The following is a 23,014-nucleotide window of genomic DNA, read 5'->3' on the forward strand; positions in this document are numbered from 1 at the left end:
AATATTCTCATCTGAAAATGACAATAGGGTGCTTCAAAGCTTTTGCTTTTTATTTATTAAAGAGGAAACCTTTATCTCTTTGAAAACACATTATAAAGTTTGCAAGAATTGGAATATAAAATGTGGAAGACACGTAGACACTGGAACCTACAAGAAACGTGGAGAAATGGAAGAAGCAATAAGAGTATTTCGTGTGGATAAGGAAAACATTTGTGATATAGGTGTTCATGAGTTGGGTTTGCATAATATAAATCACTTTAAGTCAAATATTTTGTTAGACCGAATGTTTTTTTTTTATTTTTTATGTTGGAGTTCATCTTTGATTTTCTTAGATTAAATTTAAGTTAGTGGGTCAAATTTTAAAATAATAAATAACAAAAGAATTAAATACTTTTGGTCGCTCAATTATAATGTTGAATTTGTATTTTTTTTTTCAAATTTTAGACCTTCTAACTACTTGCAGGACTCTTTATCACTTTTTCTTTTTTATCTAATAAATAAATTTTTAGTATATTTTTATCTAATAAATAAATTTTTAATATAGGTTATATTATAACATTTGCGTGTTAGCGATGACTCAAATGAAATATTTTATCATTCTATTCTACACTAAAAATTTGTTTCTCATTAAAAAAAAAGCTGATAGGAACCCATTCTAATACACAACAAAAAAATTATAAAATAAAAAATAATTTTAGAGACCAAAATAATTATTGGTATTTAAAGTAGTTTATGTTCATGCTAGGGAGATGGGACCTAGAGAACTGACTTCTTCTTCCTCCTTCTTGTCGGTCGGTCAACTCACACTTCAGCTTGCTCCCTCTTGAGGAATGTCGAATGTGAGGTACCTGCAGAAGGCACTCCGACGCTCAAGTCAGCAAAAAGTGTTCGACACTCACTTGTCAGAGTATATTTAGTAATGACGTACCTTGTTCTTGGAATATGCGCTATTTATATTATTTTAATGGGCTTACCTTATTGGGTCAGCTTAGTGAAGTGGATCGTACTTAGGGACGTATTACCTACATCTTAATGGTGATTTAGCTTTACTGACCTTGATTTGAGTGTTAATGGATCAGATGTGTCGGTCGGCTCACATGGGCGCATGGGAGCCGGTCGGCTCGGTCGTGGGAACCGAGTCGTGGTATTGACCGTTCGGTCCATACCAATACAGTTTCTATTATTAATAAAATTTATAAATTAATTTCTAAATTTGTATCTAATTAGCTTTAAGGTTTTAACTACCAACTTGAATTAATTGGTAACTAAAATCTTGGTAGTTAACTAGATACCAATTTATAAACTAGTTTATAAATTTTACTAGTACTAGAAACTATTTTAGGTACCAATAGTATTAGTCTCTAAAAATAATATCTAATTTAGTCAACATAATAACTAATTATCTTTTGTCTCTAAAATTGGTTTTTATTTAATGATTTTCTTGTAGTGATAGTTTTCTTTGTTAGAATATATGGCCTTAAACAAGAGGGGGGGGGGGGGGGGGAATTGTTTATAAAATATTTTTGCAAACTTTGAAGGTATAATGAACTCCAATGCAGAATCACAGAGAAAGAAATCAAGGAAACAATGAAACAAAACTGTTTAAGTTGATTTTCAGAAAATCAACTGGTTGTTTTTGCGATTCAACTAGTTGTTTTTATCAGCAATGATTAAAACAACTTAAAAGCATAATGTAAATGAGTTTAGGAAAGAGAAAAGAACACAAGCAATTTCTACTGGTTCACTCTTATCCCAAGAGCTACATCCAGTCCCCAAAAACCACTGGGTATCTACTATGCAATCAAAATCCAGATTACATACAACCACACCAAAGAAGTGACCTTGAACACCTCTAAGTCATACACTTCCTTTGGCACACAACACCACAGAATTCAGAACACGCTCTGATTCTGCTTACACCACAAATATTCAGAAATACAAGAGATAAAGAAATTATTACACCTGATCAATATCAAAAATGAAAGATTACAACAATCTTATTCCAGTCCTTTGTGAAAATCCAAAAGCTTGATGCAAATATTGAAAACTCAAATCTGTTTTCTCAATCTCAAAATGTCTAAACTGTTCCAATACCTTTAGGAGTGTAAAACAACCTTTATATACTCCAAAGATAAGTTAAAATCATTTAAAGCAGAAGTCAAAACAATTAGAAAACATTTAAAGTTGATTTACCAAACTTAACAGAATTCTGTTATAGATTTTAAAAAAACAATCGGTTGAATTCTCGAAACCATCGATTGAATTGGTTTGACAACAAAGTAAACAATCTTTTTTAAAAAGGTTTCGATTCCAATCAGTTTTAGATTCAAACAAAGATTGGATTACATATAAATCTACCCAGAACCCACCCACACAAGCAACAACTCAGCCTTCCACCAAACTTCATGGATTTGGAGACATCAAAGCTCAAGATCATCCTTGATCAACATTCTTTTCTTACTACAAATACTCAAGAGGTCTAAAATTTGGATTAGGGATGAAAACCAATTTCATGTGAAAATATAGGAACAAAAAACATATTTAACCTATCACAAAATTGTTTTTTATCATAAAATAAGAAACAATCTCAAATACCATTTATTTATTAACTCTTACTCAACTCATCAACATGTCACCTCTCTTTAATATAATAGCAAAATCACTAACCTCTAACTTTGAAAAGGAGGAAGAGAAGTGTGTGTTAGAATGTATGACTTTAAACTAGAGGGGGGTGAATGGTTTAAAGAGGGTTTTCGCAAACTTTTAAGCCTAGAATGAAATTACTTCGAGAAACACTTGAATCAGAATTCAGTTTGCCAAAACATAAAGCAAATAAGCAGAACACCAGAAAAACAATCGGTTGTTTCGCAGAAACAATCGGTTGTTTATACCAATTCACAAATATAAAAATTGAATTTAAAGAGATTAAGGATAGAGAGAATGCACACAAAGATTTATATTGGTGCACTCTTAACCCAGAGCTACATCCAGTTTTCCCAGAAACAACTGGGGAATCCACTAAGCAATCAACCCTAGATTACTTACAACACAACCAAAGAAGTGATCTTGATCCCCTCAAGACACACACTTCCTTTGGCTAAGCACAACACCACTAAGAATGCTATCAAGAACACACAACACTTCTTAGCTATACACACAGAGTTTCTTTCAAAGTACAAAGGATTACACTTGTTACAGAAAAGATCTGAAATCAATACAAGATGAAAATCCTATCTCACACTCTTTGATCAATGCTATCTCTAAGCAATTCTCAACTTTTCAAAAGCTCAATCTATGAAAAACTCAAATATGTTTTTCCATATTAAAACAAAGTTGTTGTTTGTTACATAATCTTAACAAACTATTTATTGCATTTAAAGATTGGTCAAAACATTAAAAACTGGAGCGTAAACCGTTAGAAAATCATTTAATGCTCAGTCAAAGCATAAAACAATTTTCTGTTATGGTCCCGAATCAAACAATCGGTTGTTTCCACGAATCAATCGGTTGTTTTGGTTTGACAGCAAGTCAACCATCAAAAACAGTTTTCAACCTTTCTAAAAACACCTAAGTATAAAACAATCGGTTGTTTCGACAAAACAACAGGTTGTTTTTCATTTAGTTTGAAAACTACTTTTCAATTAAAAGGTTTGAGAATGCTTATGCTTTGGATTCTCTTTCACTCCTCACCCACACCGTTCACATGCCACCCTTCCGCCTTTGCCACTGCGTCGCTTGCCTTGCAATCAGCGTCGCGCCGCGACCGCCACCGCGCCCCCGCGACCGCGCCCCGTAACTTGTGTCACGCCTCCTTGCTACCCTGTTCGTTAACAAAGTTCTCGCTCGTACGCGCAAGTTTTTTTCAGCTTCGTTTCACTTTTGAGGTTAGTATATTTTATTTATTATTTAATTATATATTAAATATTAAATTTTATGAACTATATATTAGAAAGTGTTTGTTTTGAGTTAGATATTGATTTTATATATTGAACACACTGAGTCTGAGTCCGAGGGTGTGCGACCTTCGACAATCTGAATTTAGTTTCTATATATTGAGGGAACACACTGAGTCTGAGTCCGGAGGTGTTCGACCTTTGGCAGTTTTGATTTAGTTATTAATTATTATATATTTTTTTGACATATTGAACGCACTGGTTCTGAGTCCGGAGGTGTCCGACCTTCGACAATTTTGATTTATTTTTTAATGATTACATATTGAACGCATTGGTTCTGAGTCCGCACTGGTTCTTAGTTTAGCAGTTCTATGGATCGAAGTTGGATTAATACACAACGGATAACTAATGCTTACGAAAAAGGGATGGAATAATTCATACAGTTCGCAGAACATAATGTTGTTAGTTGTAATAATGGAGTAAAAATAAGGTGTCCTTGTGTCAATTGTTTGAATGGAAGGATATTGAGTGTTTCTGAAATTAGAGAACATCTTTTTTATGATGGATTTTGAAAAATTATACAACATGAACGTCGCATGGTGAATTGTTAGACTTGCCAAGTGTGCGTGGAGCTTCAGAGGAAGTTCATTTCTCAATGAATGATAGATTAGAAGACATGATTCGTGATGTGGGAGTAGAATATTTTGCTAATGCAGTTTTCGAAAATATGTCTAATGATGCAGAGACTCCTTTGTATCCTGGTTAAACTAACTTTACACAATTATCAACAATGTTAAGGTTGATGAATTTCAAGGCAATGAATGGATGGATCGACAAAAGCTTTACAGAATTGCTCGGATTGGTTAAGGACATGCTTCTAGAAGGAAATACATTACCCAATCGAAATTATGAGGCAAAAAAAGTACTTTGTTCGATGGGTATGGAGTATAAAAAAATGCATTCATGTCCTAACGATTGTATTTTATACAGAAATGAGTACAAAGATTTAAGAAGATGTCCCAGGTGTGGTTTGTCACGTTATAAGGTTAAAGTTGGTTAGAACGATGAAATTGATGAATTCACAGAGGAAGGTGACGCTAAAAACCTTAGGCGGCATGCAAAAAATAGAAAATGTGATGGACTACTTCGTCATCCTACTGATTCTTTACAGTGGAAGAATATTGATAAAGAATTTCCTAAATTTGGAAAAGAATCAAGAAACTTAAGATTTGGATTGGCAACTGATGGAATGAATCCCTTTGGAAATTTAAGAGGTAATCATAGTTCATGGCCCGTTTTGTTAGTGATTTACAACTTACCTCATGCTTTGTGTATGAAGTGCAAATACATGATGTTATCTATGATGATCTCTGGTCCAAAACAACTTGGAAATGACATAGATGTTTATCTTAATCCATTGATTGAAGATTTGAAGTTATTGTGGAATGAAGGGGTTGATGTGTTTGACGCGTTTAAGAGTGAACCTAGACATCTCGTCAAACCTATAGTCTCTACGGTATATCTTTGCACTAATACTAATAGGATTATATATCAGCTATATTACATTTTAATTAATTTTAGTATTTGTTTGATTGTTGATGAGTAGTAGGAACCTAAGACAAAATTGCATCTGCGAAAGAAGAAAATATTCTCCATTGATGATCCTGTGGCAGCTTGGTGGAAGTTGCTACAGCTTTAGATATAACCTTCTTAAAGGTTCCATGGGATGCCAATGCTTTTGGAAGGCATAGTGATGTACCGTTGTACGTTCACATGTCTGATTTGTTGGTTGGACCTTGCATCTGGAGATCAATAGATTAACATAATAGTTCTGCAATTATGGATGATGTAAGTTCAAATATTTAAATCTTTATACTTTTTGATTTATTAAATATATTAGTACTAACTTATTGAAATTTAGGTATGTTTGTGGATTATGCTTCAATGAAAGGAAACAAAATATATATGGGTTTTTAGACCCTCAAAAAATTCAATTAAATGAAAACAAGAAGTCAAAAACACAAACATACATCACCACTGCCTTAAAGAATGGAGGAAGTCAAATTTATTTTGCTCCGTACATCCATGAGTAAGTCCTTATTTATTAAATAAGTTATACTAAATTATTGACATAAGAGAAACTAATTGATTTGTTATATAGGTTTCATTGGCAACTATTGATCATATCTATTCAAGATCATACCACTACATGGTTTTGCTCATTGCATAAAAAACCCCTACCTATTTTAAACACATTATAGATAGGTACGACAAATTCTTTTAACATTTATTATTACTTATATATTATATAATGTTATGTATTCTAACATGAAATCTTATTATTTTAGTAATCTTATTATTTTAGTGCTTACTCTGGATATAACATGTTGAGTGGGAGGAGAAGTACAAACGCACAAAGACGCACTTGGATGTACCTTAAGGTATTTAAAGTATATTTGTTCAATCAATTTAATGTGTCTTACTCATTCATTCAATACATTTATTTTCACATGCAGTCCAACAAGCAATCCGGAAGTTATGAGTGCAGTTATTATGTTATGCCGTGGATGTTGACTATTGTGCAAGTTGCAATTAATAAAGGTTGGGATCAGGTAATACATCAATACAATAAACACTTTAAAATTTAGGGATTATTATTCATGTACTAATTCAAAAAATTTCAAATGTACAGTTTTTCAACGACCAACACCCGCTAGATTCAAAAGCATTGGAGTATGTGAGAACAACATGGTCAAAGTATTTTGTAACCATGTATAACACCTTAGGATAGATAAATCATTAGAATGACATACTTTTTCATATGTTGGGAAAACTTTTTGTAGAATGTTATAATTTGTTGTATGTATTTTTCATATTTAAACTATGATTTTAAATGTTTTGATTTTTTGGAATTGGATATTTTATGCAGGTTTGAAGTGTTTTAAAAAACAAAATACTTTTTTAAATCCACATATAACGCGACAACTCCACGTGGAACCGTCTTTAAAAGTCCAACATACAACAACGGTTCCATGTGGAGCCGTCTTTAAAAGTCCAACATACAACGACGATTCCCATGGGAACCGTCTTTAAAAGTTTTTATTTAAATTTTTTATTACTATTTAGCATGCACTTATAAAGTAGGTTAATTTTATAACGACGGTTCAGCAACAGTCATTAAAAATGATTACTTTATAACGGCACCCGCAATAACGACGGTTTCATAACCGTCTTTATATGTCCTCTTTAACCGTCGTTAATTAACCTTTTTGTACTAGTGACTGCAGAAAAAATATTTGACCATAAAACAAACATTCATGATCTGGCAAGTAGTACTAGGGAGTTAGTTATAGAGTTTTGTTTGTGCAAAGAACACACAAAACACACAACCCAACGCACGGGAAGACAACCACCAAAAGCAGAGCGACCGACTGAACAAACGGATGCACACCATACAATCCTTGCACCACACACAACCGCAACAAAGAACAACAAGAGAAGAGCAAGAGCAAAGTAAAGGAAAAAGAACAGAACACGGAAGACGAAAAAAAGTATATGGAGGGACTAGACCAAAACCCATATGTTAAAAAAACATATACATAGGTAGATTATACTTATTCATAAAGAATTCTAAGAACATACTAGATTGAAGTCTATTATCCTGATGAAATGATTCTCTATGAATAAATCATAAATTATCCAACTTATTAGCACACACATTCTCTTCAAGAAAAATAATGTGGGGGTTCTGGAGGTTAAAGGCGCAACCATCCACTCATCTCACGACTTGGAGGATTCTGCAAAAAGAAAATTTGGTAAGGAGCAGGATAGGATTGACCACCATTATCTGCAGCATGTGCGTGGAGGAGGAGGAAACTATGTCTCACTACAAAAAAAAAGTGTATATTGTGGCGGTTTTTTTCGTATAAAGTGGCGTTTATAACTGCCACAATATACACTTGTGGCGGTTTCCCAAACCACCATAGAACTGGCCGCCACAAAGTTTAATGTGGCGATTTTATGTTACCCGCCGCAACACCCGCCACTTTAAACATAGTGTAAATAGTGGCGGTTTTTATATGTAAATAGTGTTAGTTATAACTATCGCAATTTACAATCATTGAAGAAAATTTTGGCACCATAATATATATAAGTAATGGCGTTTTTAATTGACATAATTTTAATACTGAATAAATAAAATTTAACCACTTTTTTATAATCTGTTTTATACAATTATAAAATTTAACCACCACTTTTTTATAATCTGTTTTATACAATTATAAAATTTAACCACCACTTTTTCATAATAAAATAAAATAATGTATAAAGTTATAATCATCCATTCATTTCGTTGAAAATTAAAGCACACATAATAATATTCAAAAGTTTATATGTAATTGAAAATTAAAACACATAAAAAGTTCATACATCCATAATCAAGTTCAAAATTACAATACATAATTGTTCAAAAGTTCATATATCCCTAATCAAGTTTAAAATTAAAACACATCCCTAATTAGTTTTGCTTCCGGCACTTGATCCTATTACTTGATTAGGTGATGGAGCACCACTTCCATAATCTGATGCCTGAAATAAATAATTTTAAGTTAATGAATTTGTATGATCAGTTTATCATCATCAAAGCAGTCCAATATATCATCATGATCAATACATCATCATGAAAGCAATCTAATATATTTCCATGATCAATACATCATCATCAAAGTAGTCCAAACACTTACCCCAATTTCCAACGCCTCATCATTCACATATGTGCCATTTTTCCTTTTATGTGTGATCTTCCACATTTCAGCTCGTCCAATATTTTTACCAGTCTCAATTTTCTATATGTTCAACCAACAATAATAATATAAGTATACTGTGGTGGAAATTGTAATATATTAAAATAGAGAGCACAATATAAGTAAACAAATACCAAATTATTTCTTCTTCTTGACAAAGACATAACACCACCAGTATGAGGAATAATTTGTCTCTTCCTTATAGAGATACACATGTTCTACAAAGTGAAAATGAAATCAGTTTTGTGTAAACTTAAAGTAAACTTATTAATAATAAAATAAAATAGAGTTTACCATACCACTGGAGAAGGCCTCAAACGACCAATAAATCATGCAAGAACTTCATGCAATAAATAAAACAGGTAAGTTCAAATTTTATTTTAACTTGAAATTTGACTTTACCACCAATAAATGATGCAAGAACTTCACATTTGCAAAATCTATGTTTCAATATCTGATTTATGAATTAATCAGATGTAGGCGTGGATTCATTTTTCGACTTTAATTTATATTGGGTAAGAATATGTTTTTAATTTAGTTCTGAATAAATGAAATAAAATATCATATTAAATTAAAAATTAAAGGTTAAAATAATATAAATGTATAAATATTAAAACATCACGCTATGCTAGAAGAAAAAACTATCTAATTTCATAAGCTCTCAAATAACTACCTGAATATGTGAGTTCAAAAGCTCTCAACCAACTACTAGAAAAAGATTTGTCTTCCACCATAAGATATAAGGTTTTCGGATTATATAATAATCCAAAAATCTGGATTATATAATAATCCAAACAAACATCTATCACACTCTTCTTCTTCCTCCCCACATTTTCTTTCTTCATCTCCACTTAAAAGACCCAACATAGTATGCCTGAGATCACCATTTTAAATCACTGGGTCTTTTGCGTATTTGTTTGAACAACTTTCCTCATTAACGTTTTTAAAAGAGAAAGCTGAAATTAACTCATGCGTAAAAAAATAATTCTCTAATATAACTTCTTTAAATTATTGTTTTTTAATTTTTGTATAAGTTAATTTTTAACTTAGAACGAAATTCATTTAACTTATTTTTGTTATGAAAAATTTTGTTCAAATATACACCTTTATGATAGCTTACATCTCTCCATAGCCGAACATGATACAGACAAATGTGTGAGCCTACTTGGATAGGCTTATCTTGTGTTACTTAAGAAAACTGAGTCCAGTTTCTGAGAAAAAAAAAATATTTCTACTTAACTCATCAAGTTTGTGGGTCCACTTAATTGACTCCTAGCTTTAATTCTTTAAAAGTGTAGAAGAATAGGAAAACAAAAAGACAACAACATGACTAGAGCATTAAACGTCTAAATATTATCTTTTTAACAAAGCAATAAGATATCTAATGTCCCAATCTCATGGCTAGCCTTTGCAGAAGCAGGATAGAGAATGGTGCATTCATTTTGCAGTATTAAGAAGCTCAGTGACCATAACCTTTCATGTTGCGAAAAATAATCAAAACCACACTATGTTTCATTCCAAGAATAGAAGTTTTGATTAGTTGTTTAGAATAAGCAGGCTTCAATTCAATCTCTTTACTATTTAGATAAAAACCTACTGATTAATTTTCTCCAGAGTAAAGGAGCAATCGAAGCAAAGCAAAGTCCTGCTCTCCCCATCTAGATGTATAATCTTGGAACTTTTAAGGTTAAAATACTCATCTAGTCAGTATAGTTCACACTAAGTTTTATTCTGTAGATGTGGCATAGGGAAAGCTCTAGGGACAGAGACAAAGAATCATTTCTTATTATACATATAAAATGTTCACCAAAATCGTACAAAATTGCACTGCACACAAGCAAAAAAGTATTGTGCAGAACAGAACACAAATGCTTAGTTATTTATTTATGTTATGCTCTGTATCATTGCATCTAACAACCAAGTATAAAATTTATCAACAAAATAGACCAAAACAATAAGAAGAGTATACAACTTTCTTTGAATAATTGCTTCCCTGACAACTCATGATAGAAAGACTGAAGTTGCCTCAGGAGATGTTGAGAACCCAATCAACATTATATATCATCTACATGATATATTTAGAGTAAATATTCATTATCTATCTCTAAACCTTACAATGTGATAAAATTTATGCTCCATTGTTAAATGAATAAAAAGATTTTCAAATATATCATTGATAGTATTTTAAAATAAGAGAGAAAAATAACTTGACTGAATACGAAAAAAATTATATCAGAAAGAATCATATTCATGGTTAAGAGAATGAGCCACAGATGTAACTGAGCAAAAAGCACCAAAGGAGAATAGGTCCAAATGCAAGGAAAATCGGAAATTCCAGAAAAGGAAAAAACCTGTTCAGGTTGAAGAGATCTCAAGTAATCCAATAAATCATTCTTTTCCTCTCCGACAAACTGTTGCATTTGAAGAGCAGCACTTTTCCTCTTTACTTCATGTAACTCCTTTAAAAGTGTCCCGCAAAACAAAAAAGAAATCCAAATGAGAAAAACAAGCTAAATGTATTGCAGACCTATATGCAATTAAGGATCTTGAATGCAAATCAATCATTATCGAGCACAAAAACAAAAGAGAACATGAATCAAAGGATGAAGCATACCATAAAATATGTGACAATCAAGAATTAACAATGTATTGCAGACCTATATGCAATTAAGGATCTTGAATGCAAATCAATCATTATCAAGCACAAAAACAAAACAGAACATGAATCAAAGGATGAAGCATACCATAAAATATGCGAAAATCAAGAATTAACAGTGTCCAATACAAAATACATTTCACAGGCCATTCAAGACTTCATGAATCCCATGGTTATTTCTTTCAATTCAAATATCAACAAGACGATCCCTAAGTTTTAAAAAGTACCTTTTTCATGAAAGACAAACGAGATTGCAAATTGAAAATATATTGTTGATCTTCTGCATATATTTCACCAAGGTCTTGAATGTCAACATCCTTTTTAATATGTTCTTTTTCAAATCATTTTTCTTATTTAAATTTGGTTAAATGGTATAAACCTCTGTGAAACTAATACATTATTTAATCATTTCGGCTAATATAAGTCTAGTTTTAGACGATGACTGTGCATCAGTTGATTCCCAGAAAGAATGAAAAATCACACCAAATGCATGGTAACTTGCAATCAGAATACAACTTACATATAGTTTCAAGAAAGAACTAGCGGATGAATCTTCTCCCGCAATAAATACACAAACCATGATAGTTAAGTTAATTTGCACATGAGATGAGGTACCTCAAGTAGTATAACAGTTTTATTCTGATCTGCTGAAGCCTAATTTAACTGATAACAAGACATTAAACCGAAAACCCAAAAATATATTTAATAAGACATTGAGCCTAATTTAGCTGATAATAGCAACCACTATATGTTAGAGGAAAGTAGGATTTGGAAAACATGTTAATCTATCAACTGCTTCAAGCTAACAATTCAACCTAAATTGTTTATATATCATATACAATATACATACAAATTCTCAAAAATGATAAAATAAATTACCTAATAATGATGATATTCACAATTAAAAATAAAAATTCTTAGTGACAGGCAGAGATTGCCAAACCAACACGAGAGAAGCAGAGGCCACCTAAGATAGGGTGAGGCAGTGATCTCCAAGAGACTTAGTTCCTAGAGATAACAGAGACCAGAGGCAGAGATACCCGAAATGCAGTTGAAACGAGTAAAAATGGTAGACGAAATTGAACACGAGTAAGGGTTTTAGTTGCAGATAGAAGAAACGAAACGAAACGAACCTGAACAAACGTTGAATCCTTGCGTGGAGGTGGCCATGGCAGACCCGAGAGTGAACGTTAGTTTCGTGAGAGGACAGAGGCGTTAGGGTTTCGTGAGAGGACACAGGCATTAGGGTTTCGTGAGGAGCAGCCAGATGGAAGAGGCGTTAGAGTTTCGTTTCGTGTGAAAGGGAAGAGGCTTAAGGGTGTGGAGCAGAGAGAGGGAAGATACGTTAGGGGTGTGGAGTAGAGAGAGGGAAGAGGTCTTAGGGTTTGGTTTTCAAACTCAAAGCAAATTTTCAAAAAAAAACAATTATTTTTCAAGGAAAAGTAAGTTTTAAAAAAAAATCCAATTTCCAAGTGAAAGCAAGTTTTAAAAAAAATGAATAATGAGAAATGGTGTATGGAGAGAAAAAATTGGGAAATTAGTTTTTTAAGGATAATTGCGACAGTTAAAAATAACATATTATACTGAAATGAAGTATTATACAAAGATAATTATGACGGTTAGTCAAATGACATATTATACTGAAAATTGTGGCGGTTATTAATAACCGCCATAATAAAACCGTCATTTTTTACACTGTTTTTTGTAATGTCTCACTTATATTCTACGTATAGAGTAGTGCCTGACTTGTGTGGGCTAAGTGTTGTGAGTGGATGGGGATGGTTTCAATGGGTCATAGGGAGCTAAAAAGGCATTTCTTAAGGTTTAGGATGAATAGGGTCACAGAAAGTGTAAATGAGGTATGAGAGGGGGGGGGGGGGGGGGGGCGCTGTGAGGATAGCAGTGGTAGGGGGAATTGTGGAAACACAGGAATAGGAAGGCTTTCAGAAGTTGCAGGATTGATCCCATAGAAATTTTTACTATGTCATAGTTGAAGGCCTGATCATGGGTAATGTCCAAAGTGCGAGGGGTTTACTTTTCTTTCTCTAATTAGTGTCTTAAGCCAATGGCTTGTATGAGGACTGTTAATTTTTCTAGGAACTCTTTTTCTTTAGAGTAGACATTTGTACTTTGAGCAAAAGACAGGTCTTTTGAGGTATCCCTAAAATACCTCATATTTATTCATTCATTTTTTGCAGATAAAAAAGAAATTTTGTTATCAAAATAAGATGAACAACCTTTCATCTTTCATTCTCAGATTCACGCTTAAGTGTTTTCTACTAACAAAGAACCTCTCCAAACCTTTATGAAAAACTCGTATGCAACGCTTACTTTCCATACAGATCCAAATCCTTATGTAAAAATCCGTAAGTAACACTGATTTTACATACGGATCCAAATCCGTACATAACGTCACTTTACATACAGATTCAAATCCGTATGTAATTCTCAATTTACTTACGGATTTGAATCCATATGTAATAATCGGTATGTAAGTAGCAAATTTCTTGTAGTGATCCCAACCAAGCTCGTATTTGTTATTAGGTTTCTCAAAATTGCTTTTAATTTTTCCCATTTCTCACTCCCTAGATCTCCATTTTCTGAACTGTGGTGCGTTTATTTGATGTTTAATCGAAATGAATGAGTTTTAATGGAAGTAGATCTTTGAGCTTGGGAGGGTATTTTGAGCAGGGAGAATCCGAATTAGATCAAAGGGTGTTGACTGCTCCTCCAATGTTTAAAGGCATAGAAAATGCCTTAAAAACTTATTTTTCATATTCAAGAGAAGCCTAGATTTAAACCATACATTTATATTAGTTATTCACGACCACCAAATATAACCACTTAATACAAAACCACCATCCACATTACTTTTAATTATTTAATTAATAATTAGTTAGTTTTTAAATTTAATTAGTAAGTAAAATTTTAAACTTATTCATTAATTATTATCATTATCCACTTTTTTTAAACTAATAATTAATTTTTGGCTTATTGACCTTTTTGGTCTCTATATTAATGGGAAAAGTCCCTTTATTGACGTTGTTTATTTAGTAACTCACTATTGACATTGCAGACTTGGTCATGGATGGTGATGTTGCAACATTGCTGACATGTAAGGGTATAAGTGGAAATGACAACAAAAAATTGATTGTGGAATATTTTCCAAAACTGAGAGGAAGTAGTGATCTTTTGAATTCAAAAATTGGGGAAAGGGATTTTGGTATTTGGTTGTGCGAGAACCGACTAAGGGGTTTGAAAAATTCAGGGTTTGGAGAAATTTGGGATAGGATAGGAATTGAGATGCAAGTACAATGTTTGCTACTCATATCCCATATTTTTCTTAGGTTTTGCGCATGTATGGAAATTGGTTTTTTTTTTCTCTTATGGTAAATGGTGGATTGTTTAATGTTAAAGTTCACTTTCTTAATTTAAAGGACAGGTTTGGATTTATTTTGTTACTTCAAAGGATGACAAATAATCATTTTGTTTTCTCCAAGTTACTTTAGTAAGTTATTGTAAAAATGTTTTTCCTTAAAATAAATTAGTTATGATATGCAATTTTTATTGTTCTGATGTGTTTTTGCTATAGCGTAGAAAAGCACAGGGCTCAAACGTCTTCCCTTGTCAATTGTAGAGTCATTGGTTATATATGATTGTTTTGGCGTGGTTATTAATATTATGCTTAAATGCATTTTGTTCCCTATAACTTTGTGAATGTGTAATTTTGGTCTTTAGAGAAATTTAATTGCACATTTGGTCTTCTAGTTTTATAAAATTAAACAATTATGGTCCAAAGTTAATGTGTTTTTCATTATATACCAAGAAGGTTGATGCATTAGTAAATGATAACAAACTTAGTTAGGTCTTTTTAACTTAGAATATTAATGACTATATTTAATTATAAGCTTTAACATTATTAAAGCAATAACTACATTAGCATTTTTTTGGTAGCATATAGATGATAAACTATGTTGAACTAAAATTGCTTAATTTTAAAAACTTAGAAGACTTAATGTGTTATTAAATTTTTATAAGGACCAAAATTGTACATTAATCAACGTAAAAAGTTTATTTAAGCTTTAATATTATTAAGATGAACAATGAATATTAATTAATCTCTTTGATGTTGAGTGATGCTAGTACTTTGATTTGATTAGACTTCGTGTGAGTGAGTGTGAATTTAAGAGCTTTTGACTTGGGTTTCTTCCACTTTAAGATATGAGAGGTTTTTTTAGTACATCGGTGGCAATGAGGTTTAAATCTAAGAATTATATTTGTGAATTATGATTTATGGTTCCTATTTTTTATTTATTTTTATTTATTTATTAATAATGCAAATCAGGAGGGATATTTTTATTATAAAGCTAGTCAGACATCCATATGTTGTTCGTTTGAATGAGGCATGTGGTATGGTATCAAATATCAAGTTTTACAACTCTTTTCTAGAAAGTAATGTAAAATCAGAATTATAGAAATTTTGCTTTCATTATTAGCTTGGAGGGAAAAGCAATATTGGAGAATCATTTCAAAATTTGTCGTGGTTACTACTACACTTTTTCCCCTGAAATGTTATAGAAGAAGGTGCAGAATGTCTAAATATTTTTTTATCACAAGTCTTTTAATGTTTACCTCTTGTTTGTTATGAACATTCAATATTCAACTATTTCCTCTTTGATATATGCATGTAGGTTCATCATGTGCATATCATAAACAGAGAACATGCAAAGGTTGAATATAGCTCATAATCTAATGTATTACAGCTTAGGGAGAAACTTATAGATATTGCTTCTTTTTTTTACACTTGGCGATAATCAATGTCTTTGAAAATACAAGTTTACCATTAAGTTATAAGTATCTTTGATTATCTAAAGAAACATTTGCTAGAGTAATAAGTGTTAACTTTAATGATGTTGAGAATTTGGTGCTTTTGATCCACCAATGCAAGTCATTATTAGGCTAATCATCAGGGTGCAATTCTAATTCTCATACCAAAAAACTAAAAGTACCTGAAGAATTGCACCTGATTTTATGTTTTGATAAACAATTGCCTTGTAATTCTTTCACTAATGATTGTTGTAAAAGTGATGTCATCTAATGTGCGTATTTCCTCACATGTATACAATTACAAGGGTTTATATCTGGAATTTAACTTACCAAACCCCTTTTGAGGCCCAACAGGTCACTTTCTTTTGCCAATAATTATGATTTAACTATTCTGATTCAATTTGAATACATTTATTATCTTTTACAGAATATGTTTCACATACCTATATTTGATGATTAGAATGTTGTTGATGAAAGTTCTACATATGTGTTCTCTTCCAGTGATGGGAAAGACAATGATGGTAAGTTTTTCTCACTCCAATAAATGATATTGATTTTCCTTTTGTTTCTGCATCAAATAATTATGTTGTAACAATGATTACTCATAGGTTTGTAACCTTGGAAGGGGACATAAGAAACCTATGTAATTATGTATAAACGTATGTAAATGGTTAATTTGGATAGTCTTATTTTTCAATCTAAATATTTCATATATTGAAAATATATTTCTAGAACATGACATGATTTCTAGAATTAGGCATGATCTTTTAAAGAATTGTCTTTTAATGCTTGTTGAGAATTCGGTTCTTTTGTTTAATTGAAGTTCTTTGTTAATTTGCTTAATTTTAATTAATATTTTATTCGCTTAGTTTAAGAGATAGAAGATACACATATCTAGAGTAGATGCTTGGTTTAAGCCTTAAAGACTTTGATTGATGACATTTTCATACTCAAAATCTTTTCCGTTTTCACAATTTATATAGGTCTTAGTTTTTGATTTTTTATAAAAAAAATTGCTTAGTTTTCTTTTCTTGTTTTTGTTTAATAGTGCAAAAAGTTTAAGTGTGAGAATGTGATATCTCGATTTTCTCATATTTTTTCTATATTAATTGTATCTATTTGAGGTTTATGTGGTTCTTATTTTTAATTTTTTTGGTTAGAGTTGAGTCTAAAGAGTTAAAATCTGCAAAATGAAACATTAATCACTAGACCACACAAGTTTTTTGGTCATATTATGATTTTTATTATACTTATTATTATTAATATAATTTATACTTATTATTATTAATAATAATTATATTAATAATAATAATTATTATTATTATTATATTAATAATAATAATAATATTAATAATAATATTATTATTATTAATAATAATATTATTATTATTAATAATAATATTATTATTATTAATAATAATATTATTATTATTAATAATAATATTATTATTATTAATAATAATATTATTATTACTAATAATAATTATTATCATTATATTAATAATAATATAAATTATATTAATAATAATAATATAAATTATATTAATAATAATATAAATTATATTAATAATAATAATATAAATTATATTAATAATAATAATATAAATTATATTAATAATAATAATATAAATTATATTAATAATAATAAAAATATATATATAATAATTACTATTATTATATTAAAAATTATTATTATTATATTAATAATAATTATTATTATATTAATAATTATTATTATTATATTAATAATAAAAAAATTATATTAATAATAATATAAATTATATTAATAATAATATAAATTATATTAATAATATAAAAAAACGTAGATGATACAAAGTTCTTAGGATAGAGTAAATAAATTAAAAAAAAAATAACTTTTCACAATGTCATGTAAGAACTTGTTTTAAACGATACATTAATTAAAAAATAAATAAACCTTTATAATGGTAAATAAAATATAGTGTAGCTAAAATAAAATAGTAGATGTTAAGTAATTATACAAATATAATAATATAAAGTTCGCCACCATAGAAAATGGTTGGTCATTATCAATGATTCTATTCTATGTTTTACCATTGTCCAAATTAAAAGAAATTCTAGTTCTTATTAAAATCATATATAAATATTTTTTTTAAATATACTATTACAACAATATATACACTAAGATTTTAATTGGTTTTATTTTATGTATAATCACGACTGGAGTTGTGTTTGTAGTAAAGATTAAGAAGAAAATAAATGTTGAAAGTCAATTATATGGTAATGACTTTAATTTTAATTATTTATTTTTAGCATAAAATTTTCTTTGTATACTTCTCAATGTGAGACATTACATGTAAGGAAATATAAAAGTTGCACCTCAAAGTAATGTAGTTGAAGTATTAAGTATCGTCATAAACTATTAATTTAAAGAAGTATTAAAAATAAGGTGTCACAATACACAATTATGAAATTTTCATTATGTGTGTCAAATAATAATTCCTGTTTTTAAATACATAAAAGATAAATTTAATGAAAATTAACATAAAGTAATTATTATAATAATTTGTATTTCGACTGTTTCTTACTCATTTTGTGTTTGTTCTACATTATATATATATATGTATATGTGTGTGTATTTTTTTAAATAATCATATTTTCTTATTATCAAAATATCTCACCAAACATTATGGTGAAAATCTAATCTTAATATTCAGTACTACTAATGATTTTGTAGTTGTGCTGATAAATTAGAATAAATTATACATTCACAATTATCCTTGTGTCATTATCATTGATATTGAATCACTGGGCATCTAATATAAAGTTTATCATTGACATCTTTGATATTGATATCCAATATACTATTATCTCTAATAGATTCTTTATGATAAATGTCTAGTGATGAAATCCTACCCATACTCGAAACAGGTTGAAGTAGTGTAGGAAAAATATTTACAAAGACAATAATTGTTTAGTAGGTTTTCATAATAGATGGGAAGTAGACATAATAACAATGCAAAGGAAAGGAAGAGATAATTAATCATTAAAAAAACAAAAAAAATTGGTTCAAACTATTTAAGTAAACTAACAAACCTGTATACATATACAGTATGTTCATACTGGAACTCTCCTCCATAGATAGATGTTTTAAGGCCAGTAGTAATCTTATAAGTTATAGTCCTTTGGATAAACTTCTCCACAAACGTTTACAAGAAAATAAAATGAAATAAACTTATCCTCAAAAGTTAAAATTAACTTCTCCACAAACCTAACTTATTAAAACTCTCTCATTTTAACATTTCCTATAACTAATATCCTCTTCTAAAATTCTTACGAAAAATTTTATTAAAAAATAATTAATTCCATAATCATTCAACAACTAAGAATTGTCTAGTGATAAGCAGTATCCGTGAAGTTCTTGAATTGAAACTGAAAAGTCTACCAAGTTTAACAACCAAAATTGAGGAACAAACGAAGTCATGCATAACATGTAAAAAGAAAAGCATAAAAAAAGAAAAGGGCACTTTTCCCATGTGACCATGCAAAATTTCCTGAGACATGACATACTCACAGACTGAAAAATTTCCTTAAAAAAATGTTCAGTCTTATTACCAAAATATCTCACCAAACATTATGGTGAAAATCTAGTCTTATTACCCACTACTATAATAAAACATAATCTCTCCATATTAGTTGGAAATAATATATTTGATTGAATGTATTATATATAACATTATAATTTTATTTTTCATTAGAGTAAATTTAATAATGTGATCTATATAAAGTTACTAATAAATACAAAGATCATATGTTGTGTGTATTTTTCTAAAGGCCTGAATAAGATGCTCATATTTTACAAGAGATGCTTATTTATGAATCTGATCATATTAAAACTTGCCAAGAAGTACTCAAGACTACCATCATCATCATTGGAGGAAACATACCTAAACCTACATATGCTTCAAAATCTTTTCAATCTTTGTGGTAACAGTTGCAGCTAGATCAACCTGCCTGCAAGGCACTCTCAACTACAATTTACAACCATGGTTGCATTAACACTTTAACACCATTGTTAGATATTATGATTTTGTAACTGCACGTAACTGCATGTGACTCTTTATTTTTCTATTTTAATTGTTGAATAAACATTTCTAAGTAACTGCTCATAAGCATTTAGGAGACAGCTACTGGAAGTATTATAAATGTAATGGTTAGCAAAGATAATAAAACATTTTGCTCTGTTTTATTCCCTCAACACCAACAATTGGTATCGGAGCTATTTTCTTGAGGGATCTGTGAGGTTAGTAGAGTGCACCAATGGAAGGAGGATCAAATTTTTCAGCAATGGCACCACCTGTCTTTGATGGAGACAATTATCAAATGTGGGTTGTTCGTATGGAGACCTACCTAGAAGCATTGGATTTATGGGAAGCTGTAGAAGAGGACTATGAAATTCAGTCCCTTCCAGAAAACCCTACTGTGGCACAAATAAAATCACAGAAGGAAAAAAAGATGAAGAGATCAAAGGCAAAAGCATGTCTATTTGCAGCTGTATCTCCTATGGTATTCACAAGGATAATGTCCTTGAAGTCAGCAAAAGAAATTTGGGATTACCTCAAGGCAGAATATGAAGGTGATGAGAGGATTCGGGGAATGCAAGCCCTGAATCTAATCAGAGAGTTTGAATTGCAGAGAATGAAGGAGTCGGAATCCGTAAAAGAGTACTCGGATAGACTTCTAACCATTGCCAATAAAGTGAGGTTGCTTGGATCAGTGTTTAAAGATTCAAGAATTGTGGAAAAACTACTTGTAACAGTTCCAGAGAGTTTTGAAGCCACCATAACAACCTTGGAGAATATGAAGGACCTATCAAAGATTTCTCTCGCAGAGCTCTTAAATGCTTTACAAGCCCAAGAACAAAGGAGAGCCATGAGACAAGATGGAGTAGTTGAGGGAGGTTTACCAGCCAAACATGAAGGTGGCTGGAAAAACAAAAGCAAGCAGAACCAGCAAGAAAATGGAGAAGTTGCTACACACAATAACAACAAAAGGAGAAATTATCCTCCTTGCAAGCATTGCAATAAGTTAGGTCATCCACCATTCAAATGTTGGAGAAGACCTGATGCCAAATGTTCTAAATGCAACCAACTTGGACATGAAGCAGTGATATGCAAAAAAAAAAATCAGGTGGAAGAGGCAGATGCTCAAGTTGCTGATCAAGAAGAGGAAGATCACTTGTTCGTAGCCACTTGTTTCTCAAGCATAGAATCAAGTGAGAGTTGGCTGGTTGACAGTGGCTGCACCAACCACATGACACATGATAAGGAACTCTTCAAGGAATTGAGAACCACTGATATTAAAAGGGTGAGGATTGGAAATGGTGAACACCTGGCAGTAAAAGGAAAAGGCACAATAGCTATCACAAGCTATAGAGGTACAAAAATCATTACAGATGTTCTTTTTGTGCCAGAGATTGATCAGAATCTTTGGAGTGTTGATCAATTGTTGGAAAAAGGCTACAAAGTGATGTTTGAAAATAAACATTGCTTAATCAAAGATGTTGATGGCAGATATTTGTTTAAAATTGAAATGAAGGGAAAGAGTTTTGCTCTCAATCCAATGGAGGAGGAGCACATGGTCTTTAAATCCAAAGAAAGTGTCACTGAAATTTGGCACAAAAGACTCGGGCATTTTCATCATCGAGGGATGCTTCAAATGCAATCAAAGAAGTTGGTAGAAGGACTTTCTGATCTTGATGATGAACTGACCAACTGTCGAGCATGCAAATTTGGGAAGCAACACAGGCAATCATTTCCTAAATAGGCTTGGAGGGCTTCGAAGAAATTGCAGCTCATTCACACTGATCTTTGTGGTCCTCAAAGAACACCATCATTAAATGGTAACCTTTATTTTATAGCCTTCATTGATGATCTAACAAGAATGTGTTGGATTTTCTTTTTGAAACAAAAATCAGAAGTTGCTAGTGTATTTATGAAATTCAAGGCAAGAGTGGAAAATGAAAGTGGTTGTACAATTCAGATTTTAAGATCTGATAATGGCAAGGAGTACACTTCAGAAACTTTCAATCTTTTTTGTGAGGAGGCATGAATTGAGCATCAATTAACGACTCCATACACTCCACAACAAAATGGAGTTAGTGAGAGGAGAAATAGATTTATAATGGAAATGACTCGTTGCATGCTTCTTGAGAAGAATCTCCTAAAGAATTTTTGGGTGGAAGCAGCAAACACTGCTGTATTTTTACAAAATCGAATTCCAACAAAGGCAGTGAAAGAGCAGACACCATTTGAAGCTTGGTATGAATACAAACCATCTTTAAAATTTCTTAAAGTGTTTGGTTGTTTGTGTTTCACTTATATTCCACAAACTAAATGTGATAAGCTTGACAAAAAGGCAACAACTGGCATTTTTGTTGGTTATAGTACCAGTTCCAAGGCTTATAGGGTGTTTCAACCAGATACTGGACGTTTTATTGTGAGCAGAGATGTGTATTTTGTGGAAGATGAACAATGGAGTTGGGAAGACTCAAATAAGTCAAACTAGATTCCTAGTCAATCAAGGGATTTATCTATTGTCAACACTCTAGAAGAACATGTAGATGAAGAATGGCATAATGAACTAACAGATGATACACCAATTAGAGGAACAAGATCACTCTCTGATATATATCAAAGATGCAATGTGGCTGTTTGTGAACCTGTCGGATACCATGATGCAAAAAATAATAAACATTGGATGGCTGCAATGGAGGAGGAGTTGTTAATGATTGAGAAAAACAGAACTTGGGAGCTGGTTGATAAACCACATGACAGGAAAATAATAGGAGTGAAGTG

The 23,014-nt window shown here is 31.0% G+C and overlaps 1 protein-coding gene and 1 pseudogene across 1 annotated transcript; both read left to right on the forward strand.

Annotated features, from left to right (window-relative positions):
• Positions 1-4,764: 4,764 nt before the first annotated feature.
• LOC150027859 (uncharacterized) lies at positions 4,765-5,714 on the forward strand (annotated as a pseudogene).
• A 14,736-nt stretch (positions 5,715-20,450) lies between these two features.
• On the forward strand, positions 20,451-21,983 carry LOC150027860 (uncharacterized). Its single transcript, XM_090301572.1, has one exon. It carries the CDS (start codon positions 20,478-20,480, stop codon positions 21,981-21,983), a length of 1,506 nt encoding a protein of 501 aa, XP_090157698.1. The 5' UTR covers positions 20,451-20,477.
• Positions 21,984-23,014: the final 1,031 nt, after the last annotated feature.

Source organism: Phaseolus vulgaris, chromosome 4 (assembly GCF_051622355.1).
Source record: "Phaseolus vulgaris cultivar YP4 chromosome 4, ASM5162235v1, whole genome shotgun sequence".
NCBI lineage: Eukaryota > Viridiplantae > Streptophyta > Magnoliopsida > Fabales > Fabaceae > Phaseolus > Phaseolus vulgaris.

Bases quoted from the DNA above. Each gene is read 5' to 3' on its own strand.
- LOC150027860 (XM_090301572.1), top strand. From the start codon at position 20,478: ATGGAAGGAGGATCAAATTTTTCAGCAATGGCACCACCTGTCTTTGAT.